This window comes from Dermochelys coriacea, chromosome 1, assembly GCF_009764565.3.
Source record: "Dermochelys coriacea isolate rDerCor1 chromosome 1, rDerCor1.pri.v4, whole genome shotgun sequence".
Taxonomy (NCBI): Eukaryota; Metazoa; Chordata; order Testudines; family Dermochelyidae; genus Dermochelys; species Dermochelys coriacea.
In genome coordinates this window covers 40,240,580-40,255,197 of record NC_050068.2, presented here as the reverse complement: position 1 = coordinate 40,255,197, position 14,618 = coordinate 40,240,580, and the positions used below count along the sequence as shown (strand labels likewise).

Below are 14,618 nucleotides of genomic sequence, written 5' to 3'. Positions count from 1 at the left end.
CCCACCTTGATTATCACTACAAACGTTTTTTTCCCCCCCCTCTCTCCTGCTGGTAATAGCCCACCTTACCTGATCACTCTCATCACAATGTGTATGGTAACACCCAATGTTTCATGTTCTGTGTATATAAATCTCCCCACCATATTTTCCACTGCATGCATCTGATGAAGCAAGCTGTAGCTCACAAAAGCTTATGCTCAAATAAATTTGTTAGTCTCTAAGGTGCCATAAGTACTCCTTTTCTTTATCCCTAAGAAATACTCAATGTAAATTTAGCATTTGGAATTTAAGATTTTTAGCTCTCTTGCCAACTGACATTTTACAATGTGGTGCATTTATGTCTTAGATCGACTAGCTGAGCTGTAGCTCACGAAAGCTTATGCTCTAATAAATTTGTTAGTCTCTAAGGTGCCACAAGTACTCCTTTTCTTTTTGCAGTTTTTACCAGTTTCTCTACAACCTGAAAAACAGTTACATAACTTTAAAAGATACCAAGTCTCTTCCCTGAATCTCACTCAGCTGGGAAAGACTTGCCACTAAAGATGAAATTATCTTAAAGACTTAAAGCCCAATTTTTTAATGACTTTGCACAGAGTTAACACCGCATTAAGTCCATTCACCCCACAAAGGAGTCAATTACAGGATCATTCAGGGAAAGCTTCACCCCTCATTTTAGAGGCCACAATTTGATGAAACAACTCCTGACATTAACAGTTTAAACAAACACTTATTACGCAGACCTGGTTTAATCTTTAAAAAACAGACACTAAATTTTGGATGACATAGCAATATATTTGTTCCAAACATGACAGTTTCCAACAGAACTATAAGAACACTTCTATGTTATGCTGCTCATATTTTAGAGACCTTGAAACACTGAACGTTTCTACTTTTTAGACCATAACTACTATGAAAAGGATATGAAGCTGCTGAAAGATATTTTCTTCTAAACAAGTAAAATAAAGATTTAAAAATAACCCATGTTTCCAAGGTTTAATTGTGTTCTCAGATGTTCTTGCTTAGCAATAAAAACAAAAAAGAGCCTGTTTCAAGCAGCAAGTACTATCAAAGGGAAATATACATGATCAGTTTTAAACAAAGTGACACTTTGTCACTTAGTATGGTCTCATGCGTCCTGATGGGGGTGGTGCACGATTTGGAGGAGTAATTGCTATATCCAAGTAGTCTCCAATCTGGAACTTCTGAGACTGCAGAGTCATGGAATCATCTGTGCCCTTTCTGCCTGACATTGTGCTGCCAATCTCCTTCACCCTGCAGTGAGGAAGTGAAATGCAAATTAATAATTAGAGGCAAAGAGTCCATCTCTCTCAACTGCAAACTCATTTAAGGCCCAAATATAATCTTCTAGTGAATGGTTTTAGTTCCCCCCCCCCCGTCTTTAACTAGTTGAATACTAAGATGGCACTTCCTCACACACAACATGCTGTTTTCACTAGAGAAACAATACAACTCGGGATAGAACAATTATATAAACTTGCATAAAATTTTAGCTCAGAAAAAACCTGTCTGCCAAGTTAAAGAGAACAAAACTAGTAAAGAAAACGCTGCAGATGACATAGCAAGACACATTCACTGCCCTTTAACTGGTCACTGATGAATGAATGTCTACATCACTGGTTGACTGGGGACCATTATGACAGAAATATCAGTCTTAAGATCATAAGTAGGACCCTACCAAATTCATGGCCATGAAAAACGTGTCACAAGCCGTGAAATCTCATCTCCCCCTGTGAAATCTGGTCTTGTGTGCTTTTACCCTACACTATACAGATTTTACAGGGGAGATCAGGGTTCTCAAATTGGGGGTCCTGAAAAAGGGAGTTGCAGGGAGGTTGCAAAGTTATTGGGGGGGGTTCACAGTATTGCCACCCTTACTTCTGCACTGCCTTCAGAGCTGGGCGGCCGGAGAGTGGCGGCTGCTGACTCGGGGCCCAGCTCTGCAGGCAGCAGTGCAGAAGTAAGGGTGGCAATACCATACCATGCCTTCCTTACTTCTGCACTGCTGCTGGTGGTGGCTCTGCCTTCAGAGCTGGGCTCCCAGCCAGCAGCCGCCACTCTCCAGCTGCCCAACAATGAAGGTAGCGCCACCAGCAGCAGCGCAGAAGTAAGGGTAGCAGTATTGCAAATCCCCCCCCACAATAACCTTGTAACCTCCCTCCCGCCCCCCCAACTCCTTTGTGGTAGGACCCCTATAATTACAACACTATGAAATCTGCTGAAATCATGAAATTTACTATTTTTAAAATCCTATGACTGTGACATTGACCATGAATTTGGTAGGGCCCTAATCATAAGCATTTATTAGATAAGAGGATGTAGTCACTCCCCATACCACCCGAGACAACAAGCCTTCCATTGCTACGCTAGGCTACAGGTACATATCCTGGCTGGTTGCCTATGAGGTGACCAGCAGATTGGGCAAACACATGTTCATTGTTTTGGGAAGGAATGAACAGAAACTTTAGAAGCATTGCAGTCACCATCGAGCATTCTCTTTATTAGGACTTGATTTCAGAGGATATCAGACTTTAAATCAGTGTTGATGAAAAACAGTTTACAGCTCTGCTGACTGAAATATTCTATGAATCTGGAGAAGAAATGTCATTTACCTATAACCGGGTCTCTTGAGTTCTGTAAAAACTATTGCAAAATTGAAGTGCGTGCCCTTCTTCCGTGCTTCTGGGTAGACCTCTTTCACTAAACTGGTCAGCTCTTTTAAAGTTGCATCCATCCTAGATTGAAAGAGAGAAAGACATTACAACTCATCAGGATAGTTCATATTGCTGTCAAATATATAAAAATGTCAAACTCTGTTTAAGATAAGTGATGTTAAGCTAATCCAATTTCCCTATAAGAGCCCCCCTGCCCCTAGTGTTTGCAGAGTAGGGGAAGCTGCAGCTGCGCAACGTGCTTCTCTTAGCCTACAGCACCTTCAGCCTCCTTGTCTCCAGTGCCAGTGGGCGGTGCCTGTGTGGGGTAAGGCAGGGGAACCTCCCAACTATAGTACAGTACTGTACAGCAAAAAAAAAAAATTTCTCTGGAACCTAACCCCCCCATTAACATTCATTCTTATAGGGAAATTGGATTCGCTTAAGATCATTTCACTTCAAGTCATGTTTTTCAGGAACTACATTAAGTAATGAGTTACGTATTTAACCTAAAAAAATTCAGTTATTTAAAACATTCTGAGCATGTTTTTTTGTGGTCAGTGATAAACATCTGAAGACATAAGACACCAATTAAACACTTGAGGCAAAATGGTCTAGTCGATAAGGCACTGGACTGGGACTCGGATTTGGGTTCTAACTACTAACTTACTATGATGTTGGGCAAGTCACTTCACCTCACTGTACCCGTTTCCCCTCCACCCTTTGTCTAGTCTATTTTGATTGTAAATTCTTCACAATAGGGACCCAGTGTCACTATGTAGTTGCAAGGTGTCTACTGCAGAGAGGCCCTGAGCTCAGTTGAGGCTTCTAATATAAAGTAATAAATTGTAATTTGAAAGCTTTTTTAATGTACATACACACGATAGCGGAAGTTGAAGTCAGCCTTTTAAGATCATGGTTACTATCCTGACAGGAGACAGAACTACCTTTACAGTCAGGACTAAAACTTTGAGTCTAAAATTCCAAGAACAAAAGGATTCAATTATCTGAGCTAAAAAGAAGAGCTAATAGGTATGCACAATCCAAAAAAAAAAAAAAAAAGGTTTTTTTTGGTTCATTCTAGCTCCAACAAGTCAATAGAGGGCATTGTGTTGACAAAGCCTGATCTGGCTTCTGCTGAAGGCAAAAATTTCCCAGACATCAATGACCAAGTTTGGGTTGATAATTCTCATTAAAATGAATACAGCAGGACTGGGCCTCTGAACTAACTTTTGTTGTGAATAGGTTGTTCAGCTAGGTCACTGATGCACAAGTTTCACGAAAATTTTGCTATATGGGAAGTTTGGAGTAATAACAAGATACCTGGAGAGAAAGAAGTTTTAGACAAAGTTCATTCCCAAGTCAGCATCAGCTACACCTAACTAAGTTTGACGTTCTTCAAATGTTGAAGACAAATAATGTTTTTGAAAAGTAACTCTGGCAACTTTGGGGCCAAACTAGTTTTCCAAACTGAACTTGCGGGACTAAAAAGAGTTCATAAAGAACACTGGTTGCCACCAGAAAACACATTCTTCACAATACACGAAATACCACGTGCAAACTGTGCACATGAAATGTATGCAAGACATAGCCCAAAAATTACTGACACACTTTCTATACAATACTCAACATTTTGGGATAACTTTTTTGGTAGTCTTCAAGAGACATGGAACTTAGGCCATGTCTACATTTACAGTACAAGCTTACAGCGACACAGATGTACCAATACAGCTGCGCCACTCTAAGATCGCTCGTGCAGCTGCTCTATGCAGACAAGAGAGAGCTCACCTGTGGACACAATAAAAGCAGCTCAATGAGCGGTAAATGAGCAGTAGAGTATCTCCCACCAACATAGCACTGTGCACATGAGCAAATATGATGGCAAAATGCATGTCACTCAGGGGTGTGTGTTTTTCCACACATTTCAGCAACAAAAGTTTTGCCAGCGTAAGTGCTAGTGTAGACATGGCCTTAGTTACTACAGGGAGCCAAAACAACCAGTTTTCAAGACAAAGTAATGTTTAGGTCTACTTTGGAATAAAGAATTTCAAGTATCAAGAGTGTTAAAGTCTTTTGCATTGTGTATTTATACACAATTAATTAAGAGTATTCCAACATATGGATCTTTGAAATCTGAGGCAGTCAGTTGACACATCAAATACAGAATCTCTAGTAATGACCTATAAATTAGTTAAGTTACATATGAAATTCTTTGTTCCAATCTTAGGAATGAGATTCCCAATCACTATGGCTACAAATGATATAGTATCATAGCAGGACAATATTTCAGAGTAGCAGCCGTGTTAGTCTGTATTCGCAAAAAGAAAAGGAGAACTTGTGGCACCTTAGAGACTAACAAATTTAAATTTGATCAAAATTAGATTGATCAATCTCCCCTCTGCTTTTTCCACCAAATGCATCCGATGAAGCGAGCCGTAGCTCACGAAAACTTACGCTCTAATAAATTTGTTAGCAGGACAATAGTAGCCTTTTTCTTTCTAAGTTTAGCTGTTACAGCCAAGGGTTGTTTTTCATAAAAATACACACTCCTACAACTACAGTGCAAGGCCCTAATAGAAACCTAAGGAAAAAGGCACTTAAAAGGCTGCTTAACATCTATGGAAGATTAGGGCATGGCAGAATGTATGCAGCTTGGATCAAGGGTGTGCTAGGGCCCAGCGGCGATAACACCACACAGGCCAGGCGCCAGGATCTATACCAGAGGTGGGCAAACTACAGCCCGCGGGCCACATCCGGCCTGTGGGACCCTCCTGCCCGGCCCCTGAGCCCCCGGCCCCTCCCCCGTAGCCTCAGCTCACTGCGCGGCGGGGCTGCGAGCAGCTGGGGCAGCGCAGCCGCAGAGCCCGGCCTGAGCCGGTGCTCGGTGCTGCGCAGTGGCACGGCTGCGGCGCCACAGGTAGCGCGGTAAGCGGGCAGGGAGCCGCGGGGGCTTGGATAGAGGACAGGGGAGTTCGGGGGGCGGTTGGGCGGGGGGGGGCAAGTCGGGGGCGGTGAGGGGACAGGCAGCGGGGGGGGAGGGGTAGACGGGTCCGGGGGCGCTCACCAGGTGTAGATCTGCAGCTCGCTGGAGGGCACGTTGCCGCGGGAGAACTCGTCCATGCGGTGGTGCCGCCCGTTGTTGGTGGTGAAGACCCGCAGCAGCAGCGGGCACGTCTGCAAGGAGGCAACACAGGCCGTCAGCGCCAGCCCCCGCCCCCGGCGCCCCCCGCCCGCGGCGCCCCCCGCCCGCGCTCCGTGCGGGCGGCCGGTCTCCCCACGCGCTCCTGCCCCGCGATACCTTCTCCCTGTCGATGGGCTTCTCCGGCTCCTTCTTAATCTCCTCCTGCGTAACCCGCGACTCCACCGCCATCTTCCCTGCGCGCTCCGGCCGGGCCAAACGCGGCGGGGCGGGGAACCCGGATGTCTCCGGGCGCGCGCTCTGTTAAACTCTCGCGAGAAGAGCGCGGCCGCTCCGCCGAGATACGGGAAGAGGAGGAGCTAGGCCACGCGCGCGCTAAGTAAGGGGCAGGGTAAAGCGGCTCCCCTAGCCGGGCTCCACCCCCTGCGTGCCGCGTGCTCACAGCTTGCGTGTAGCCGGGCCGGGCGAAGGCTGCGCTCGAGCTCCCGGAGTGACGTGAGCGCGTCCCCCACCAGCGGCTGGTGCACATGCGTCTTGCCCTCGCGGAGGGACGCGACGTAGCGCGCACGCGCACGCACGCGCGCGCGCGGGGAGCTCTGCGGGCGGCCCCTGCAGACACAGTCGCCGGCTGACCTGGCGCCCGCTGCCCGGGCAGACCGCGCCCCTGCTGCTCCGGGGAGCTCAGCTGCCCCTCTGGACTCCTCTGCTCCAGTGTGGCCCAGGGGTCACCCCGCTCAGATTGGGGTCAGTGCCTGCGGGTGCTGTCCCCAGTGCCGCCCCCGGGGGCACCGACATGCCTTCAGGCTTGCAGGAGCTTGTGCCCCTTGTCACTGAACGATCTCTCCTTTCTCCCGGCCGTGATCGCTGATCGGCAATGAAGCAGTTAACATCGATGACCTGAATGCTTTTAGTTGGGTATTTGAACCTGCACCTAAAAGCGAGCAACGTGCTGTTTTGAGAGTTATTTTATTATTTGTATCCCAAGCTGTAAAATGCTGTTTTTTCAAAACTATGTAATATTTTTGCATATTTACAGTATATTTGTCCAAACGGATAGGCTGTGTAGCTCCAGCCAAGTTACTGTTGTGGTAGCTGCATTCTGGGGCATCTCAGTTATTAGTAGCTGGCTAGCAGGACTTCACAGGACCCAAAAAGAATTGTTTCAAAGGTAAGTGCAGAATCACTTATGTGTTGAGTGGAATATCGTATCTGTCACATGAAGATGAAGTGTTGCTAATGTTCCAAAATAACTTTCTCTGTTCTGCTCAGTTTCAAGTTCACAAATTTGAGTCTCAAGATTTGCAGGATAAATCATCCCAGCATCTTCTAATACTTTGAAAAGCTTAGGAGTACTTGTGGCACCTTAGAGACTAATAAATGTATTAGAGCATAAGCTTTCATGCGCTACAACCCACTTCATCGGATGGAATATATAGTAAGAAGATATATATATATATATATATATATATATATATATATATATATATATATATCTTCTTATCTTTATATATATATATATATATATATATATATATTCATACACATACAGAGAAGGTGGAAGTTTCCATACAAACTGTAAGAGGCTAATTAATTAAGATCATCTTAATTAATTAAGATGAAAAGCTTGTAATAGGCTAATATTGTTTTCTACAGAATGCCATTTCTCAAAGGGAGAAAGATTTACAGAGATGTCTGCTGCTGATAAATGTGTAGTAATAACCTGCTGTAATTTCAAGTAGTTGAAAAAATAAATTAGAATGGGGTAAATCATAGCTAGAGTTTAGTTCCCCTTAATGTCATAGGCTGGAACACAAATAATTGAGCTCTCCATTTTATGCTTTTGTTTTCCAAGAACTGAATATTATGTTACGTCACTCTTGGCTCAACTATTGTGTGCTGCCAAATAGGTGGGAGAAAGATAGATGTATGTTTCTGATATGAGAATCAGCAATAAAACAGTCCTGATAATAGGCCCAAGGGATTAAGATAAATGGGAAAATGTCTCATTTATAGGTAGAAAAGAATGAAAATAGTTAAACTAGTATATATCATACTTGTCCAGTATGTTTTATGATGTATTGGCATTTCTGTGTTTTCATGCATTTTAACTTGTGCCCACCCATGTACTATACTTTCATGCTCTAACCCTATAGAGAATTACACATTGTGAGAAATTAATGGGACTGCTCTCAAGGCATAAAGTTAGTTTTTGCAGGATTGGGGCTTTAGAGAGTATTACTCATATGGCCTATCCTTGATCAACAAAGTTAAAATATTACTTTCACCAAGTATTGGACTTAGTTTAGGATTCTTTTTAAAAAAATGTTTCTTTACATTCATGTCAGAATTTTATTGGAACTTTCTCTTCCACACTAATTTGAAAATTATGAATAAATTTCTAACTTCACAAGTACAAGGACCTTGAATTCTGCTGTAAAACTGACATAGAAATATATGTATGCTTGCTGATTCACAGTATTTAACTATATTTAATTTTCATAGATTTATTTGTGAAATATAATTAATAATGTAGTTATTGAAAGAGTTAATGTTTTAATTGTAAGTACTTGTATAATGCTTCTTATTAAATCTGTTATAATTCATTTGTAGCATGTTTGTTCTTTAAGTATGTAGAAACAGAGTCCATGAACTCTGTCTTGCATATACAGAGTAGAACACCATACTAAAAACTGCTACACCTGCGTATCCAAGGCCTGATTCAGCAAAGTACTTTCCTGATGTGCTTAAATGCTTTTCTGAATCGTGCCCTAATATTATAGAAATATGTATGATACATTGTGTGTTGTTTAAAAAGGAGTATGTGATCACATAAATTGTAATACATATGCATAAAGGGATAGAGTTACAGTTTATGTATTCACATTCACATTTGCATTTCCTGGCCTCAATGCATTGACATTCTCAATATTTCAGGGTTTAAGAAATAGGCAGGAAAAAAATCCATACAACTTTCAGACTTTTTTTGAAAACGTAAAGCACAAGCAAAAACCTTTGTAGGTCACATTTAATGTAACTAACATAAATCATTTTTTTTTAATTTTGATTTATAGTACATTTAATATGATACTAGAACCAACACAACCTATCTTTGTGCACCTCCATCTCCCTTCTTTTGGGGTAGATAAATATTTAGGAAAAATCATAAGAAATTAAGTTATGATTATAATTGCCTAAATTATCAAAGGATGTGACTCAGCATCACCACCATTCATAAGAATGAATTCCAAGACTATGCAGTTTTTCACATTGCTAAAATTAAATTTCTCTGACTTAACGGGCAGATATAATTATGTCTGGGTTCAGGTATCATAAAAGAACAGCTGTAACAAATAAAGCACTGCTTTATGAATCTAAGTAGTTCCTGCTATTAGATTCTGAATACTTTACTTATGTGAAAAATGAGCCAACATGTCTGAGCTTTAAGAAAGCTCAAGTATGTTTTTTAATTGTTCATGAAATATACTCACAATCACAATTAATTGATTTTGAATCTGAAATTTTACATTCTTTTAAAAATGCATGTATTCTCATTTTTGCAAGATAAAGTTAGGAATATTTTGAATTAAAATATAAGCATGCAACTTTTAACATGGGTTTAAGCATGAAAATATAAATATTGTAATCTTGTAAGCAGAATAGAGGGGTGGGATTCAGGAGTTCTGTGTTCTGTTCTGTCCTGTCCCACCACTTGCTATGCTTAAGCCACGCAGTTAACTTTCATTTACAGTTTTCCCCAGCGTTCAAATTTGAAGGTGTGCAATGATACTGTGTTACTCTCCCAAGTTGCAACCTTGTGCTCAAGAATAGAAGCTTTTATTTTTAAAAAAGTAAATCTCTAGCCTTCAATGTTGCGCAGAAACCTTTAGAATGTGAATTGAATGCATCTGATGCAGCAACTTCTGTTTGAGTTTGGGAGAACATGAAACAATAAGTCTAAGGAGTATGAGTATTGATCCTCAGTGGTATTAACTCAGAGGTGTCAACTGAGGTGTTAACTCAGATTCCCAGCAATGATTATTTAAACATCAACTAATTTAACAATTTCACTACTGATCAAAGCATGCAACAAGGGAGTGCATGAGCGATATCTCATTTTAAGTGTTGTGAGCGGATGGAACTTGAGAGAATTCCACCATTTATCTTTTCCCCAAGAAGGAAACAAGCTCATGCAACCCAAGCATGATCATGTTTTAAACATCTCCACAATCTACTTCCACAACTCGTTTATTTTGTGGGCAGGGATTGGTTTGTGGGCAGAGATTGGAAGAGTACCACTACCTTTTATTTTCAACTTGTCCCCTGCTTTTCCCCATTTGTAAAATAATGGTAACATTTACTGACACACCACTGTGGGCTGAAAAGTGCTATATAAGTGCAACATTTTATAAAATTTCTTTTTTCTTAACTTATTGCAACAAACTCAGTGCAGATTACAAACAGTGAAACACATACAGTGTTTGCACTGCTGCAAAAGAACAGTATTAAAACTACATTTCCCCTGTAGTTTCAGTAAATAGATTAATAAATTAAAAGGCCAGAAGGGATCATCTGGTCTGACCTCTAGTATAATACAGCCCATGGGACTTCCCTGAATTAATTCCTATTTGAATTAGAACATATCTTTTAAGAAATCTTGATTCAAAACTTGTCAGTGATGGAGAATCCACCACACTTCGTGGTAAGTTGTACCAGTGGTTAATAACCCTCATTGTTAAAAATGTACACCTTTTTTCTGGTCTGAATTTGTATTGCTTTTACTTCCAGCCATTGGATCTTATTATACATTGTCTGCTAGACTGAAGAAATGATTAACATTTTGTGTTACCCATGTAGATACTTAAAACTGTGATCAATATAAATAATAAATTGAGCTCCATGAGTCTGTCATTTTAAGGCATATTTTCCAATCCTTTCATCATTCTCGTGGCTCTTGTCTGATAGATATATAGTATTCTTCACTTCCTATCCTACCATGACCTAAAATGGTTTTAGTCTTTCCTCGAGGAATGCACCCAATGATTAGTGATTGGAAACTGCACCTCCACTACTATACCTCTCACTTGAGGAGTACCACAATTATCAATTCTCTTCTCTGTCCTATTCAATATATACATGCAGCCACTAGAGTCCTTGTTATCTAACCAGTTCACAAGTGCCAACAATACACCTAAGATCTTCAGCTCTACCTATCACCACATCGATCCCATTATTATCACCAAGATGGTCTCGTGGATGGTGACCATCTGGTTGAAGCTGAACCCGAGCAAGAGAGAGTTGATGTTGGTGGGCAGAAGAAAGCATTTTGAAGAGTATGAAGCCATGATACAGTCGTCCCTGGTTGCAGGGACACACCCATAATTGGAAAATTCCATCTGTAACTTAGGAGTGTTCCTGGATTCCGCACTGACACCAAGCTTTTGCACAGCACCATCCATGAGCAATGCTTTCTGTCATCTCTGGTTGATTAGGAGATTCCATCCCATTCTGATGAACAATGAGTTAGCCTCAGTAATTCATGCCTTCATCACCTCTTGGCTGGGCTACCGAAATGTGATATACCTAGGTATGAAGCTTTTGGTCCTTAGGAAACACCAAATGGTACAGAATGCTACAGCATATCTCAGTAACGCAGGCTACTGCAAACACATCAAACCTTGTTTCTGCTCCCTAAATTGGCTTCCCATAGAATGTCAAGTTCAAGATCTCAGCCCTTATCCTGGGGCCAGGTGATAGAAGGCATTGAAGATAACTAAAAGATCAACTAAACCCCCAGGTTGAAGACTGCAATCAACAACTTTGCTCCCCTGGAACAATGGAACTTGCTTCAATAAGGGTAAAGCTTGTCTGTGCCTGAGGGTGTGGAATGAACTCCCACAGACAGCAGAGACCATCACAAACCTCACCATCTTTTGCTCTAAGTGGAAGTCCCATTTCTTTACAGTACCTTCTTTAACATAAAGATATAGCTCTGTGTGTGTATTGTTTTTAAAAATACCTTTTTTTAAATAAGATCCCCCATTGCACACACTTTCTCCTTGGGAAGAGGGTGAGAGAACACACATCTGACAGATAGTAGTCATGTTATTTAATGGACTACTGGAAGGTGCTCAGAGACTATGGTGATAAACACAGAAGTATAGAATAGAGACTGCTCTGCATTGTCGGGTACACTTAATTAGATGCTACTCTTTAGTGGTGTGTGATTACAAATTACTTTTTAAAAATACACAGGGATTTGAACATATGAAGTGCTATATAAAGTACTCTGAAGAATCAGTCCATAGGCATCTCAACTTGGGTGCTTAAAATTAGTGTACACTTCTGATTAATCTCTGTGTAATTTCACTTCACAGAGTTGTTGTGAAATTAAATAAAATTAATTTCTACAATCCATAACTATAGTGATGAGCACCATGGAAAAGTCCAGGAGGAAATTAATAATTCTGTCTTCAGAACAAGGTTTCAATAGTGTGCAGTAAATAAGGCATGGGGCCACTCATTGAACAATGAAGATAAAACAAAATACTGAATAGCTGCTCATTTAATAAGCGCCATCCATCTTGTGCACTGATCATGAGGCTGTTCTACCAGTTTTAGTTAACCAGGCCCCATTCCCAATGGATAGAGCCCTGCGCGGATACAAAATTTGTATCCGCATCCAATCCGTGATCTGCAAAAATGATCCACATATTTGCAGGGCTTTATTTATAAAATTTGGATCCCCATCCATCTGCAATCTGCAAAAATGGTCCACGAAGTGGATATAAAACAGATATCTGTAGATTTGCAGGGCTCTACCAATGGAGGAGAGAAATCAGATGAAAGGCAAAAGACTCAGTTCTCTAGCGCAGACACACAAAGAAACACCAATAATAACCATTCCTTCTACTATTTAAGTGTAAAATATTGGTGTTTTCTAAGTAATGTATGTTTGCTCTAATTACAAAGGCCTCTATGTTTAGACCATGGATGGAAATTGTTAGTGTTAAAAGCCTTTTGTTGGAAAAGACCAGTTTCTTGCAGGGTGGATATGGTTTAAATCAAATTGATTTAAATCGTTATTTAAATCACTCGTCAAGAAGACTCGATTTAATCATGGATTTCTACATAAAAGTGCATTCTTGTTGGTTGTTATAACCTTTATACATATTCTTCACAACTCAAAGATAGTAGGTTTCATTTTTAGAAGGTACACACTATACATTTTTAAAGTGATTTATTTTGAAAACTTTTCAGATTAGTTTTACAGCTATATCAGAAAATGAATGATTGTTTGGTTATTTCTTTTACCAACGGTAATTGAAGCAGATATTTATGAAGTCATTGGGAGGTGAACTATCTCCAATTCAGTAGTTTAATATTTGGAGGATTTTCTTGCCATGCTGTATTAGGAGGAGAACATCACCAGACAGACATTTAAATTGTTTTATTTAACTAAAACAACAACCTTATGTATTCTGGATGTTTTTCTTCAACAGAAAACATAATATTTTAACAAAACAAGCATATAAATTTTTGAATTTAGTTAAACATTCAAGTTCTTTAAAATCAGGTTTGTTTTTGTTAAAATTGTTTTTAACGGAAATAGTTAAATGAAATATATTTTTTAAAAGAACAAAAATTAAATCGACTGTGTCAGCCAGGCCAACATGAGAAACTTCAAATATTGGCTTCTGCAGCTAACTCAGTCGTCTTCACCTTCATTTTCCTGTTTGTTCATAATCTGGAAAAGAAAAACAAGCTTTCCTGCTTTTTCCCAAACGATTTCTCAATTTGGAATGGATTAGTCCAAAGGAAGAAAATATTCTTTCTACACCGGCAGAAGAAGCTACTGCTGTTAAAAGTGAGATTATTACTTCAACAATCTCTGAATCCAAGTGCTTAAGTGACTTCCACCAGTTCACTAGTGGGACTTTCTTTAAAACATCATCAGCAAATATATATTTCTTGAATGCTTCACCCTTAGTTCTGAAGTTTATTATAGTTGGCATTTTGGAGGGATGATTGCTGGATGTCCATGTCATAGCCAACTCCTCTTCTTCAGCAGTTAAGGTTTGACCCTGGTACCGAGTATTGAGAATATTTGCAAGAAAATGAGCTGGCGATAGTGCTTGTCCCATTTGTTTTTTTTTAATGCTTGTAATTTAACTCTGTCAATGCATATTTCTCTTTTGAAGACGTCACTCAGTTCTTTCCAAATTTCAACAGCATGAGCAATAAAACAGCTATTTCCTGCATTTTGTTCAAGGCTACAGAAATAGGCTTCAGGGTAGTCAGCATGTGTTCAACATTTCTCTTAAGCTCAATGTTGAGAACTTTGGCTGTGACAGTGCCATCTATTTTTTCACAATTTCGTTCACAAACGGTTGTCAGATTCGGCCAGTTCTTGATATAGTGCTCAAAATAGTCCACTACTGAGTTCCATCGCACGTCTTGTGGGAGAGTTAGCTTGGTTCTGCCCGCTTTTTTCAGAGCAGCTGCTGCAAAATGGTTGTTATGGAAGTACTTTGCAATTTCAACATTAGCCTTTATTTCTGGAACACTGAAGTCTTTGGCTAGGAGGTGCATCAAATGAGCACTATATGTTATTAGCTTGGAAGTCTCTTCACTCTCTCTTCTAAATTTTTTTCTCTTCTTGGATACATTTGCAGCATTGTCTGTGACCAAACTACGTACTAGACATTTGAATTTTTTTTACAGTTTGTTATACTTCTTGTAAGTATTCTGCTGTGTGCGCATTTCCTGATGTATCGTTTCTGTAAAGAAGACATTCCCTTCTTCTGTTGTCA

General features: G+C 40.4%; 1 protein-coding gene across 1 annotated transcript; it reads right to left on the bottom strand.

Moving 5' to 3' along the window:
- Positions 1-702: 702 nt before the first annotated feature.
- SAP18 (Sin3A associated protein 18) lies at positions 703-6,171 on the bottom strand. The gene is made up of 4 exons (XM_038410734.2): positions 5,968-6,171; positions 5,734-5,843; positions 2,631-2,753; positions 703-1,272 (listed from the first exon to the last, which is right to left on the bottom strand). The coding sequence occupies exons 1-4, from the start codon at positions 6,037-6,039 to the stop codon at positions 1,116-1,118; spliced, it is 462 nt and encodes a 153-aa protein (XP_038266662.1). The 5' UTR covers positions 6,040-6,171; the 3' UTR covers positions 703-1,115.
- Between the last annotated feature and the right edge of the window lie 8,447 nt (positions 6,172-14,618).